Source organism: Panulirus ornatus, chromosome 11, assembly GCF_036320965.1.
Source record: "Panulirus ornatus isolate Po-2019 chromosome 11, ASM3632096v1, whole genome shotgun sequence".
Classification (NCBI taxonomy): domain Eukaryota; kingdom Metazoa; phylum Arthropoda; class Malacostraca; order Decapoda; family Palinuridae; genus Panulirus; species Panulirus ornatus.
The window spans coordinates 4,287,639-4,302,549 of record NC_092234.1 but is presented as its reverse complement, the minus strand read 5'-3'; the positions used below and the strand labels follow the sequence as shown (position 1 = coordinate 4,302,549).

The window sequence follows — 14,911 nt, the reverse complement described above, 5'->3', positions numbered from 1 at the left end:
GAGATCTATGTACTATGAATATGACTTACTTTGACTATACTCCTATGCATTTAGGAAAAACTTGTTATACTATATGATCTTTTACAAGGTAATTCCATTTTTATATGATATGCCTTCTTAATATTACGAACTACATATTACTAATAAACCTTCCCACTTTTTGATCGTGACTGTGTAATCGTGTAAACCAGGTGTAAAAAAAATTGGACCGAGAAGCTGACGTTTTGATATGACCGAGTTTGTTTTAAAGTATATATATATATATATATATATATATATATATATATATATATATATATGAAGAATTTGTATTCAGTTTTCTACGGCTGCATAACGATGTTTAAATCATTTACCAAATGTCTTAAAAATACATTATTTTATATTTTCTGAAGGTGGGAAAAATGTCACATGTTAACTGTACAGACTTTATGCTGTTATAAAGATTATTCTTAATATTATCAAACTGTTTTCGTCAAATTTATGCATGTTGCATATATATAATATATATATATAATATATATAAATATAATATACAATATATTATATATAATATATATATGATATATATATAATATATATATCATCTATATATATATATATATATCTATATATATATTCATATATGTATATATTCATATATATATATATATATATATATATATATATATATTGTTGTTGTAGGTAATCCTTCGCTCACAAGGATTTTGTTAAGTAACGTATCATTGAGAATTCATATTTTGTTATAGATAAAAGCATTATTCAGATATGTTAACCAAAAAGAGGAACATATTGTATTGTCTGAAACCATTGAAATTCCTGTAGATATCCCGTCTCTTAGCGTTCAAAATGTTTCACCTCACATGACCAGGCACTGTGTATATATATATATATATATATATATTTACTGATATGCGCTTCATACTCAGATTGATATTCTACAAATAAACATTATCTCACTATCTATGGCCTTTTATTGGAATCCTTTCGGGGGGGGGGAGTGGGGGTGTTTCTATATACATCATTTTTTGATTAACTCCATAAAGTTTCATGTTACTGGCAATGGTAAAGTACCTGTTCAGGTATTCCTCATTATATATATATATATATATATATATATATATATATATATATATATATATATATAATCAAATCAATTCTTTGACTCGTCTATACATATAAACACAACCTACAAGCAAACTACACAATTATTGCGTTTCACACATTAAATAACCTGTTCATCACTCCCCATGGATATTGACCCTCCATTCTTGAATTATCTACTCCGGTTTTCGTACTTTATCTACAGAATCCCTTGCTACGTCAAGCGGGCTTTGCTATGTATGATATACAACTGCATTCAGCAATACATGGCCAAGAGAGACTCCATTTACCTTCCAAACCCGTACAGATCTTGAAGGTTCCTGGATGACAACATGGAATAAAAATGCCTCTTTCCTCCCTTTATCTTCGTCTGGGTCTTATCTCTGCCAGTGGTCCCGTGTGGTTCCTCTCGTCCCCCATCTACCGAGACGAAGACTTGGTGAAGCCCTGGTTCTTCTTCTTGACCTCCGGCGAGTCTTCGAGCTCGTCTACCATCTGCAGGAAGGCTGGGTTACTGGTCCCGCCTCCATCTCCGTCAATAAGCATGTCCATCTCTGTGTCGTGTAACTGCAGGCCGTCCCGGCCCTCTAGCCAGTACGTGGCCATTTCACCCTTACCCTGCAACGGAACGGAGTGCCAGGGTGTAGCCCTTCGGAAAACGAGTGTAAATACTTAAGGAAAAGAATGGAAGACTTGAAGATGACGTCCCTAGAGAAAGAGAGGTCGGAGGAGGTTGAGAATTGTAGATAAAGGGAAGATAGTTATCCCGCAGGACAAGAGGGAAAACGTAGAAAATGCGATGATCCTGGAGACGAGGAATGGAGAGGGGTTTAAAAATCCCCGTAGGAGAAAAAGAAGACGGAGAGCGGTCCATTACCCTGCAGAAAGAAAAACGTCAAGAGATGAAGTTGCTGATCATTATGGAGAATAAAATGAGGAACGGCGAAGAAAATAACATATTAAAGAGAATATAGAAAAAAAATGATGGAACAATGAAGGAACTGATGGTAGTGTGAAAAGAGGAAAAAAAGATGGAGGTTATCTTCAGGTCGAAGGAAGAAAATAACTCAAAAGGAATGACAAAACAAAAGGGCAAATATAGAGGGAAGATAGGGAAAGAGACAGGATAAGAATTTAAGAAAATGAAGTGGAAGAGATGATGATCAAACATGACGAAACCTTTCATATTATAAGAACAACATAAAGCAAGACATACGATATCAGAATATAAACATAAAACTGCATTAATATAGAATTTCTAGATAAAAGGAGTTATGTATCAAAATCAAGATAAAGGACTGAAATGTCCATTATAACAAGCCTGCTGCAGATTTCAATATTACACAGGACTGATCTATCAAAATCAAAACAAGGGATTAATGTGAGGTTGATTAAATCATTTGAAGGTGGAAAAGACTTCGAAGTATATAAATCACGTCAGACATGACAATATAATCATTACGTACTATATGAGAAGGGAGGAACGTTTTCACCTCAGACCCACCTTGACGTTGATGTAGCCACGGTAGTCCATGATGAATCCTCCAGCAGACATTAGTGCCATACGTGTACTGAGGGAGATCTGGATCCTCATGGCTGCCAGGAGAGAGACAGACAGAGAATATAATCAATATCACATGCCAAGATCTGTCCTATATAAATACACGTAATCAATTGCCTGCTAGATTCATAACAATTAGACACGACAGGTATGTGACGAGAATGATACTAGGAAACCATTCTTATCAGAATTGAGCGAGCTGAGACGTCATCTAATTACCTTTATAATGCAGTAATTATGGGAAAGTAATATAAAAGGCCTGAAATATATACTAACTAAAACGTAATCTATTATGAGAAATAGAAAAAGATTATTAGACATTTTGATAATGTAAAAAAAAAAAAAAACTATAAAAATAGGAATTCTTATATTGTGATAAATCAAGCAGCTATCTTATTCAAATCATGATTCTGTTAACACGTGTACAAGCATACATAACCCAGCGAACGGTAACAACTTCAGCGAAGGAAACTCTTTAAGGCGTGAGTTTCTTGCTAATTGCCAGGCTTTTCGCATTACATATAGTAATCACTCCAGCATTAACAGACAGTAACAGAAGGGTAAGAGAGATACCATAGAGACGACTACAAGCTGTAGTGGAAGAAGAGCATACCACATTAAGCTGTGGTGGTGCTGGAACCTAACAGTCCCAAGCTGTGGTGGTGCTGGAACCTTACAGCCCAAGCTGTGGTGGTGCTGGAACCTAACAGCCCAAGCTGTGGTGGTGCTGGAGCCTAACAGCCCAAGCTGTGGTGGTGCTGGAGCCTAATAGCCCAAGCTGTAGTGGTGCTTGGAGCGTAATAGACCAAGCTGTAGTGGTGTTGGAGCGTAATAGACCAAGCTGTGGTGGTGGTAGAGCCTAAAGCCTACTAGACCAAGGTGTGGTGGTGAAGCCTCAAGCTGTGGTAGGGATGAAGCCAAGCTGGTGGAGCGTACGTACGTTCACATGTGGTCTCCATCCTGGAGGCAGTGTTGACAGTGTCGCCAAAGAGGCAGTAACGAGGCATCTTGGTGCCCACCACACCGGCCACCACGGGCCCAGTGTTGACACCAGCGCGGATCTGAAGCGATGCATAACACGAGTTGAGGTGATGCCTCTTCTGTGCACTCTGTCTCCCCCCTGTCTGTGGCGCGTAGTGTCTGTGGCACAATCTCTGTTACTGTGTGTGTGTGTGTGTCTACTCATGTCTGTGGGAGAGGACCAATGACCTACTCTGTTAGTATTACAAGTTGATTACAAGAGAGATAATGACAGGTCGTTTGAGATGGATCATCTCATGTCAGTTAGAGAGACTGAACCACCACATGAAGATAAAGGAGACTGATAAGATAAGGATCCAGGTCACGTCCCCTCACCTGCAGGAAGCAGCCTGGTCTGTGTGGTATGGGAATGGATTGCACGGCGTGACGCAGGTCCAGAGCCACACAACCGATCTCTGTGGCGTGCTTGTGACCTGCGGGAGGAGGAGCAGTACAGGATGAGCGAGAGAGGCTAACTCTAATCTCTCTCTCTCTAAGCTGGATACACTCACCCTTTAAACACTACACTACCCTCTCTCTCTCTCTCAGCTGGATACACTTACCCTTTAAACACTACACTACCCTCTCTCTCTCTCTCTCTCTCTCCACACGTCCTATCATTCCACACATCCCAACTCCCTCCTCCACACAGCGTCCCTCTCCTCCACCTGGGCCTTACCGTTCCTCTTGGGCAGGCCAGACACCACCATGTACGCGTCACCAATCGTCTCGACCTTGTACACGTCGTAACGCTCGAGCCGGGAGTCAAACACCTTGTACTGGGAGTTGAGCAGGGTCACTATCTGGGGGTGGAAAGCAAGGTCACAGGGGTCAAGTGAGGTTCAGTGGGAAGCCAGGTCAGAGGTGAAGCTGTGGAGTGACATGAATGGTCGGTAGAGAAGTGGGGGTCAGAGGCCAAGTGACTGAAGAGTAGGTCAGAGGTCATGTAATAAACGAGGTTAGAGGTCAATGAAGAAATGAAATCAGAGGTCAAATGGGAAGCCAGGATAGAAGTAAAGTTTAGTGTGAGGTCAGAGTTCAAGTGGGAATATAGATCAAAGAGTCGAGTGGGAGGGGATATCAGGGGAAGCGAGGTGAAAGGTCAAAGGTTCGTGTGGAAAGCGGCAACAGTTGACACAATGTCAATAGAGATAAGATACAAGAAGTGATACTGTCATGTACATGACAAGGACAGCTCTACATGAAGATAAGGATAAGAAAAATGCAGAGAAAAAAATGATATTGGCTGTAGTTTAAATACACAAAGAACATGAATAGATCATTTTTTTTTTATCAATTACTCATTTTCAGTGCAAACTTACTTAAGTTCATTATAGGTTAGTTAAAGGCTTTCTGTAATTGTTTTTATATCATGACTAATAACGAATGATTCTTAGAGAGAGAGAGAGAGAGAGAGAGAGAGAGAGAGAGAGAGAGAGAGAGACCTCGGTGCTCACATACCTGCAGGGGTGAGCTCTCCGTACAGAGCTCCTCGAAGCCCACAATGTCGCTGAAGTAGACAGTAGCGCTCTCAAAACTCTCGGCTGGCACCTGCAGGACGGGTGTGGAGCCCACGGTCATGCCCTACATCTTCACGAGTATAGCGCCAGGTACAGCTACATACACACAAACACACACACACACACGGGAACAAGCGAGCCACAAATTTACGAACATAAACCTCACATTTATAAACATAAGCGTCAGAAACATATAAATGGATTCGTCACAAACAAACATTTAAGGAACACAAACATACACAATCATCACAAATACAGAAATAAGGTCACAGACATCAAGAGAGTCACCAACATTGTGAACACAAGCATCACAAACATACAAACATATGCTTTGCCAACACACAAACCTAAGATTCACATAGTTACATACGTCACAAACATACAGATACCTGGGTCATAAACATGTAAACCGATGCGTCACAAACAGACAAATATTACAGTCCTTAATCGTGCATCTAATTGACCAGACGCGCACACACAAATGCAAGCATACACATACGTATATTCAGACACATACACAAACTCAGTACAAATTCAGATACAAAGGTCCACACACAAGCGTACTCGCATACATACACGCATACATACACATGACCTATGTAGTCTCGTCTGAGAAGGATTGTTACACCGTTTCGTTAAAGAAATTATCAAAGAACAAAGTCTTTGTTCATTTGATGGCAGAACGTCTTCTTTTCATGATGTATAACGCGAATAAATGCATTACCAAGTGTATGATATATCATAACATGAATATATTCTTTATCAAGAACAAAAAGCGCTCTATGTCTTCTATTTCTCAGCAACTGCTTTCAATTCATTTCTTTAGTACTGCATGATATTACTAACGAACTTAGCAAATAATATAGTTAGCCATAGTAAAGATTAGTCTTCTCTGATAAAGGACAGTTTTCTATGTTAATATTAATGGGTTAACTATTATATATTCCTTTGTGAACGTGTTTTTGTACGAATTACTTTTGGTTGACTGGGGTTGGATATATCGGTAATATCTGCGTTATGAGCTCATTTCCAGACGCATAAAGGAGAGGATGTTGAATACTAGAGTGCTTAGAAGGGCACCTGTGTACTGTCTGATCATTTTTTAGAGTAAGCAACTGTGCGAGTGTGGTGGTTGTACGAAAAGAGGAAGTGACAGACAAGAGGAGTGGGTGAAGTGTGGAAGGTAATTAGGGATGTGGTACTTATACGTGCGGTTACTGTATGGGTTATGAGGATTGTGGGATGTGGGCAGATGAGATAAGTTATCAAGTGGTGGGATGGTAAAGTTTAGGTCAGATACAAGTATACAATGTGTTGCCTCGGCGAGAAAGCAGACGCTTACGTTTTAGGAGTGACTACATTATTTGCAAAACGTGTCCTAACAACCTAGTTTATGCTTGTTGCAAACTCTCTCTCTCTCTCTCTCTCTCTCTCTCTCTCTCTCTCTCTCTCTCTCTCTCTCTCTCCTCTCACTTGTTTCTTCTGCCTCAGTTGCTTGGCCACCACCATCGGCAACATCTGGTACAGGAGTCTATCACTTCGCCTCTTCTCTGTCTTCAGTTGTGCCATCTTCACCGCCAGGGTGTCCGAGAAAATCTGGCGAAAGTGACAAGGAAAATGAAAGAAAATGAGCGGCAAGTGATACCAGGACAGACTGAAAACTACGAGAATGACAAGGATAAACAAATGAAAGCCAAAATAAGATAATTCAGGAAGAATTAAATATGAATGAAAGAGTCAAAAGTGAGGTGAAGGTAAATAATGAATCATTCATTGTGGTGTTCTCAGGGACGTCATGATAAGGGGTTCCCCTCCCCTGGTGGACCTGATCCCAGGACCACCACAATAAGGGCTGCCCTCCACATGGGGAACCTGACCTGAGGAACGCCATTATGAAGTCCTCACCTGTACCATGTGTGTGGCCTTCCTGACGAGAAGGATGATGATGGGCGAGATGGAGAGGACCAACACCAGGACAGCGATGCTGACGGCCTCCTCTGTGTCAGCTATCGTCAGCTGCTCCTGCACAGTCGTCCTGACACACACAAACCATCTTCATAAATGAAATTACCCTCTCTATATCCTCTGTATCCCCCTTAATCTTATGTACTCCATCCCTCTTTACTCCTCTCCCTCTATACCCCTCTTATTCTACCCTCCACCATCTCTGCCCCACCCCTGGCACACCTGATCTTCGCCTCAGGTCACGTTGTGTTGTCCTAAGGTCCTGCAGGAAGCGAGCCATGAAGGTGATGTACAGGTGGGCCACCTCGGAACTACCGTTCGTGTACTCGTTCTGTCTCACCTCCCTGTCCCACATCCTGATCTGGTCAAGGTACTCCTTTTTCTGGATTTCCCTGAGGGTTGTGGCGCTCTTCTTGGAGAACTCCATTGTCGTCTGAGGGAGGATAAGGAGATTGATAGCTATTAACTACCTGTACACAAGAGGACGTTGTTTTGCACTACCAGGTTTAGGGCTGCCTCCTCTTTAATTCCTTTTGTTCATTAAAACAATGTCAAGTAAAAACTGGACAGAGGATCAGAATGTATCCCTGTGATATCACACTTCACAAACTATGGTCTCAGTCTTGAGACATTGAGAATCTGACGAGGCAAAGTATAAACTCACAACCATAGACTACTGTGACCTTAGGGGAATGCTTTCCGAAAAGACACACCGGTGTAACGGCATCATCTGCCTTTTATACTAGGACCAAGTGGAAACTAATTTGTCTATCCTCAACAGCTGTGAAGACGTTATATGTCTCACTTATGCTCACGCATTAATATGATGCCCTATAGAGATGATATGTAGGCAAATATTGCATTAACTTTTCAACCGAAGTAACGATAAGTTTATAGCCCACTGGGAAAATGTCCTGTACAAATTCAAAAACATTACAGAACCACTTTGATGTCCCACTGAGAAAGTTTCGTAAACATAATACTTAGATCACAGTGGGCCATTGGAGTTCCTTTCCAATGGACCAGTGATGCTCTTTCCCAGTGGGTCAGTGGGCCCCTCCCAGTGAATCAGTGGTGCTCCTCCCCAGTGGACCACTAGTGACCCTACCCACCTGTATGCCAGAGTTAGCGATGGCCCAGAGCTTGACGTACTGGTAGAGGCCCCGCTGGTCGATGTGACCTCGACCATAGTAGTTCAGGCCGTAGATGACAGTACGACCCATGTTCTCGATGGCCTGGATGATGCTCTTGTACGCCTCCACCAGTCTGGTTGATCGCGAGAGAGATTAAGGTATGACACTAATGATTAGTGTACAGAAGATTACAGTGTGTTAGGCGTGTGTGTGGGTGTCATGGTTGATCAGAGAGGCAGATAAAAAGGACAAGCCAATATTGATGGATCTTCTGATAAATCATATAAGCACAAGGAAGGATAAGGGTATACGTACAACCAGTCATTGTATACTATACATGAAGGTATACTGTCAATCATTCTACATTGTATGACAAGCTGGTGTCTCCTACTGCCAGAGTCCTGGTGAGCTGGTGATGCTGGTGTAAATGATCAGTTGTCTGATGAGAGGAGATGTGATCTGAGAGTAGAACTCCATCTTGTCTCGGATGTATATGTCCGCAGCATCGACCTGACTCCTGTTGTGGAGAGATGGAGGGGTAAGAAGAGGATTAACGGTACACACTCTCTCTCTCTCTCTCTCTCTCTCTCTCTCTCTCTCTCTCTCTCTCTCTCTCTCTCTCTCTCATGTATACCTGAAGTCGTTCAGTCTGATCTGAAAGTGTTGTGGAGACTCGAAGAGATCCGATTCCTCTTTGTCAATTTCGGGCCAAAAGACGAGTTCAGTAATGACCTTATTGGTGTTGAGGTAGACACGACTGAGGTTCGATCTGAAAAACAAGAGAGGATCAATTTACATCCGGACGATCCTGAGTATCTCAGACTCGATCCAGAGGACAAGACTATACTGACAGTGTTGCTGGACTTTGCTTGAGGTGACACAGACTCTACCGAGAATCGGTATGCTGCACTGAGAATGACAGAATTTAAGAGAATGCTGACAGTGTCATGTTATACTGATGACGCGAGAGTAGCCCGTGAATACATACTACACTGAATGTCACATTATACTGAGGACGCACAGCTGTACTTTAAGAGTTTTGACAAGTGAAAACAAAAATACTGAAAGTATACCATCAAACTTTTATATACCATCAAACTTCAATAAAACTCCAAAAGTATAGTGAGAATACAGGAATGTATTGCATATATACTTTGAATGGAAGATAGTGAAAAATTCCCCTAACATCACTAGACCATTCTGAAACCATATACTTATATAACATGACAACAATGAGGCAGTCAGCATACTGTAGGTATACCTGGGTATACTCAAGGTTCATGGGATATGCTGTAGTGTACTTACCTTAGTGTCGAGCCGTTGGTGAAGACGTAGTAAGCCACTGACAGCCGCTCCATCTGAATGGCAGCAACCAATCCTCCAAGGGTAACTGTGGACTCCACCTAAGGTCACAGTTAAAGTTCAAGGTAACCACAGGTGTCTCACAGGTGTAACCACAGGTGTATCACAGGTGTAACCACAGGTGTATCACAGGTGTAACCACTCGTTTCTTACAACTGAAACTCAAATCACTAAAGTCCATCCTACTCATACACTCAACACTGTGATAACAAACTTGTTCAACCTAATCCTGTTCAACATATACCTGTCTACACTTGCCCGCCCCCCCCCCCCCCCTGTCAGAAGTGCTACCCCCGTCGTCCCCTGTCGACCTTGCCCATCAAGTGGCCCAGCAACTTACCCCATCACTAATGAGGCTAATGTCCGACTGGTAGCGGACGACGGTCTCCATAGAGATGCAGTTTTGGACGATGAGTCCGATGATGGGGATGAGCGGCAGCACCACCATCTGCAGGAAGTGAAGACCCCGGCCATGCTTGCTCCTCATGTCCAGTCTGTGGTGGAGGGGAGGTTAGTGCTACTTGTGGTGGTGGAGGTTGGAGGGTTAGTGCTACTTGTGGTGGTGGGAGGTTAGTGCTGAGAAGGGGTGCATGATGATAACTGGGCCGAGTGTTTGGTGGGGGTAGAGAGTTGTTCCCCTGGCGTGTAGGCCTGGGTGTTGTGGTGGATAGAAACAGGAGTCATATTTTTTTGTGTGAATAGATTAGAGTGTGGATAGTGGCTGACGTGAATATTAGTGGGTGAGGATACTGGATAGAGCCCCATGCTCATATAATACTGCCACCCCCCCCCCCCTACCACATAATGTAACGAGTTAATTCTCTCTCTCTCTCTCTCTCTCTCTCTCTCTCTCTCTCTCTCTCTCTCTCTCTCTCTCTCTCTCTCTCTCTCTCTCTCATCCACAGAGAGCCTCCAGGCGTCTCTAGTCCCTCGTAATATCCATAATGTCCGCTCATTCCCGCTAGTCCAACTGCTCCCTCCACTCTCCCCTCCACACTCACTTTCCACATCCAGTGCTGATGCCGATGAAGGAGGAGGTGTTGTCCGAGTTCATGGAGGGCGAGGAGTGGACGCTGGACGTCTCCTCCGCCTTGGTGGTCATCTCGGCTCGCCTGCCTGTGGAGAGGGACAGTGGGAGGGTTAGGGCTGGCGAGGGCTTCCTGGGGCTGCTGAGGACTAGCTAGGGCTGGGGAGGGCTGGCTAGGGCTACCTGGAGCTGGTGAGAGTTACCCAAAAAAATACACAAAATACTGAATCCAACAGCAATAAAGAATACACTATAATGAGAATAAACTATACTGTATAATACAACCTTATAATAAGCCAACAAATACTTTGCTAGTACAGTGTGTAACAAGTACAAATACAGTAATGATAATTACGGGCAATTACTCTGTGAATTGTGTTAGTTTAATAATAATTAACATTTTCAATTACCTTAATTAGTGAATCGGTCTACATGAAGGTAGTTAATTAGTTGACACTGGAGCAGTAACTTTGTTTACGCGAAAGCCTGACCAAAAATGGTCCATCTCGGGGTAGATAACATTCAACATTTTCTGTAATCTTAAATTTGGGTTCACACGCCGAAAGAAACATCTCCTAATTTAGTTACTCCCTGACTTCTTGAAGGACCTGTTGGTCGTGTGGGAAGGTCTGCAAACATGGCAGACAGATTCAAAAAAATATGTCGTACAAGAAATTTGAAATAGTTATATTTTTGTATTTTGCTCTAACAAAAAACTCTACATTAATTATCGCTTTAACTGGGAATGCTTTTTTCTATTTCTTTCCTTCTCTTTCATTCTTACCTGAAGTACTTGTTCTCAAGAAGCGGAAATTATTCACAAGAGGAACTTCTGGACGGGCATCAAGTACCACACGGGGTCAACAGACGAGTGGAAGGGGCGCTGTGTGTGCTCGGCACCGCTGCGCAGAAATGAGGGTCCGGACCGTGTAAGGTCTACGCAGGTGAGGGTCCCAGGTGCACACTGCTTTTGCGCTGATCTGCTGTCGGCGTGATGCCTATGAAGGAAGCCAAAAGATTATTTCTCACGAGCAGAAGACCTGTAGAAGAAGAGGAGAACTTCAGAAACTGAACACTTCATTTGATATGACCAAAGCAGCGTAGCCATAATACTATACATCTTAGAGAAACCTGCTGATAATATTGATATTAATAATCAATACTACTCGAACTGCTCCCACGAGCACTGACCTCTTAACTACCCAACTACCGCCATCCACTAACACTTGTTCCAATAACAACGAATAGTTTTATCTTCTGGAAAAGTCTATCAATCATTACCCAAAAACATAGGAAGATAATCGGATAATCTCTAAATACATACGAGTTTTACTGATAAAGTATTTGAAAGAATAAAAACATCAATATCTATCAAGTTTGATTTGATGCTCTATAATTACATTAATGAAAAAGTTCATTGTCAAACGCTTTTAAATACGCCTTTGATGTTTCCATCTTAATAACGGGGTAAAATCACATTTTAATGGGGAGGGGGTCAAAGAAATCCTACAGTTTTGTTCCTATTCAGATTAGGGATATGGCAGGAAAGAAGAAAAGTTGGAATTAATTAACCCACTCAGGTCTTGCGTGCCTTATTAAAGACGGGTCAGGTCAGGTCAGCGAGTGAGGTCACACCATGGGTCACCGGTGGAGGGTACATATCAGACGATAACAAAGGGTACAGACGATTGTCTCAAGTGTCATCTAGGATGATTTGCCCCAGATTATCATGTCGTGAGGTGTGTCATATGACAGTCGTTCACTTTGACACCACAGAGTCGTGTCATATCACGTCACTGAGGATCGACCCAACCATCATGACCGAACAAGGAAAAAAAATGAGAGACTATGCGAGGTTCTCTACTGTCACGCGACGTCTACAAGTCCTACCCAGCCGTGGGGAAGGGATTCTCTCTCTCTCTCTCTCTCTCTCTCTCTCTCTCTCTCTCTCTCTCTCTCTCTCTCTCTCTCTCTCTCTCTCTCTCTCTCGTGGTGGTGGTGGTTGGGGTGAGAAGTTTTACATCTGCTATCTAACAGTAACAGTAGGTGGAAAGAATATAGAGTTCTCTTGCTATTTCTTCTGTAACTCAATTCATCTTCGCTTCTCAGTCACTTCCCACATGTTACAGAGATACCACAGATATAGTGAAATTGTCTGTATAGTTTTAGTAACGATGAAGAGCTAAGATACAGACTACACATACCTATATCTTATGTTTAGTGCGGTCAGGAGGACATAAATATAAATGATTTACAGTCTTAACGCAAGAGATCATTTATTTTACTGAAAGTTTACCTGTAAATTTAAGATACTTGCAACGGCTTAGTAAGACAGAGGAGGCAATGTTCTCTTCTATGAAAACAATTTTGTAGTTGCTACAAGATATAGAACAGCATAGATATGATATCTGCTATCTCTACTGAGGATGAGAGAGACCCCCATATAGTAAGCAGGGAAGTCAAAGTACAAAAGAGTAATAGGGATCACCATAGGACAAGAAGACACAATACGACCAGGAGGATATCACCATCCATAAAACTCAGCCTCATACCACCAGTTGGGGCACCAAATAAGAGTAGGTTTAATGCACCCAACAACCACACAACTGGTAGGATCACCATTCATCCACCAGAGATCACCATACAACCAACACCATACTACCAGCAAACTATCATATAAGCCAAGAGCATCATAAAGCCATCATAGCTCATCACATACCCAGCATCATACAGTCACTACAGAACACCATGCATGAATATATAGACGACAGCAAGTATAGATTATCAGTATCAATATTGTAAATAATGTATATTCTTTATTATATAGACAATGAAAAATCAAATCTACATATATGAACAGGGCAGGAGTGAAAGAACTGTGCAAATGTTAAAATAGTAATTAAATGAGTTTACCATGATCGTATTACATAATCAAATCCCTCTCATTTGCTTAACCAGAATCCTGTGCGAATGAATTAATGAATACCACCATGACCCTGTGTGCATAAAGTAGTGAATACACTTGGAATTAAATTCAAGATAAGGGGCTCACACGGGGAAGGTCGCCAAGTGAAATTTCTTAATTAATGTCAGACAAATGTGGAGGCTACTAACTCCCCGTGAGGCTGGGTCTGAGCCGTCACGCAGGCAAGACTCCAGTGGAGCAAGGCACGTGAGGCGGGAAGGGAGGAAATGGAATGGAAGAATGGAGAGTAATAAAGAGAAGGGAAATGGGTAATAAAAACAGGGGGAAGGGATAGTAAAAATAAGGACGAGGTGATAAAAGATAGGAAAGGGTGTAATGAAGAGAGTAAAAAGGGTGATAAAGAAAAGAAAGGGATGATACAGGTGAAATAATGAGAGGAAAGAGCGTGAAAAAGAATAGAAAGGGATGATTCAGGCTGCGGAGAGGGTGATAAAGATTATAGGGAAGAACAAGTAATGATAAGAATGGAGTAATAAAGAAAAGACACACTAGAAGGAGGAAAGGACAATAGAAGCAGGGAACAACTGATGAGGGAAGCGTATTAAAGAAGGGAAGAAGGCAATAAAGATGGCGAAGGAAGTAATAAAAGTAACAGATGGGTAGTGAAGAACGGAGAGAGAGAGTTATGGTTGGAAATGCAAAATTATAAAGATGAAGAAGAGGGAAACGGTAGGAGAGATGGGGAGAGACTGTAGGGGAGTGGGGAGGAGATGAGACGGTAGGGGAGTGGGGAGGTGGTGGGGCCACTGGCCGGGTGGCTTGCTCTACCAGGGGAAAATTTCTGGTGTATGATGACGTGTCCTTATTGATCCGATTGGTTACTCTCTCTCTCTCTCTCTCTCTCTCTCTCTCTCTCTCTCTCTCTCTCTCTCTCTCTCTCTCTCTCTCTCTCTCTCACTTCCCTTCCTCACAAGTTCACATCATCCGAACTCCTTAATACCACACACACACACAAGCGATGCTTCTTTAAATACCATCCAATAGTCTTTCACTCACACTACTCATTCATTTTCATCCTATGCCAGTCTTCGCTTAATTTCCCTTGGTATCTCTGCTCACAAGTTTCTTTTCCAAGCTCACGTAATTTCACAGTTCTTTCATAAAACGTTTTTCTCTTTCCGAAAACCACTACAGATTTTCACGCTCGCCTCCACCAAGAAATAATGAAACATACACCAGTTGCCTCTCTCAGCACGATCACAACCAGAATCCTTACCCTTACACCCCTGTCAGTTA

The 14,911-nt window shown here is 42.2% G+C and overlaps 1 protein-coding gene across 1 annotated transcript; it reads right to left on the bottom strand.

Annotated features, from left to right (window-relative positions):
• Nucleotides 1–1,086: 1,086 nt before the first annotated feature.
• LOC139751079 (uncharacterized) lies at nt 1,087–14,570 on the bottom strand. Its single transcript, XM_071666182.1, has 16 exons — nt 11,474–14,570; nt 10,664–10,778; nt 10,003–10,156; nt 9,606–9,703; nt 8,935–9,069; nt 8,692–8,817; nt 8,280–8,433; nt 7,358–7,600; nt 7,108–7,254; nt 6,676–6,798; nt 5,144–5,233; nt 4,362–4,485; nt 4,019–4,116; nt 3,603–3,723; nt 2,606–2,697; nt 1,087–1,719 (listed from the first exon to the last, which is right to left on the bottom strand). The coding sequence occupies exons 2-16, from the start codon at nt 10,762–10,764 to the stop codon at nt 1,522–1,524; spliced, it is 2,004 nt and encodes a 667-aa protein (XP_071522283.1). The 5' UTR covers nt 10,765–10,778; nt 11,474–14,570; the 3' UTR covers nt 1,087–1,521.
• Nucleotides 14,571–14,911: the final 341 nt, after the last annotated feature.

Excerpts from the sequence above, each read along its gene's own strand:
- LOC139751079 (XM_071666182.1), bottom strand. The coding sequence starts at position 10,764 with ATGACCACCAAGGCGGAGGAGACGTCCAGCGTCCACTCCTCGCCCTCC. Across the intron at positions 9,704-10,002 it reads TTAGCCTCATTAGTGATGGG|GTGGAGTCCACAGTTACCCT; the intron begins GTAAGTTGCTGG and ends CTGTGACCTTAG. Across the intron at positions 8,434-8,691 it reads AGCTCACCAGGACTCTGGCA|ACTGGTGGAGGCGTACAAGA; the intron begins GTAGGAGACACC and ends GCGATCAACCAG.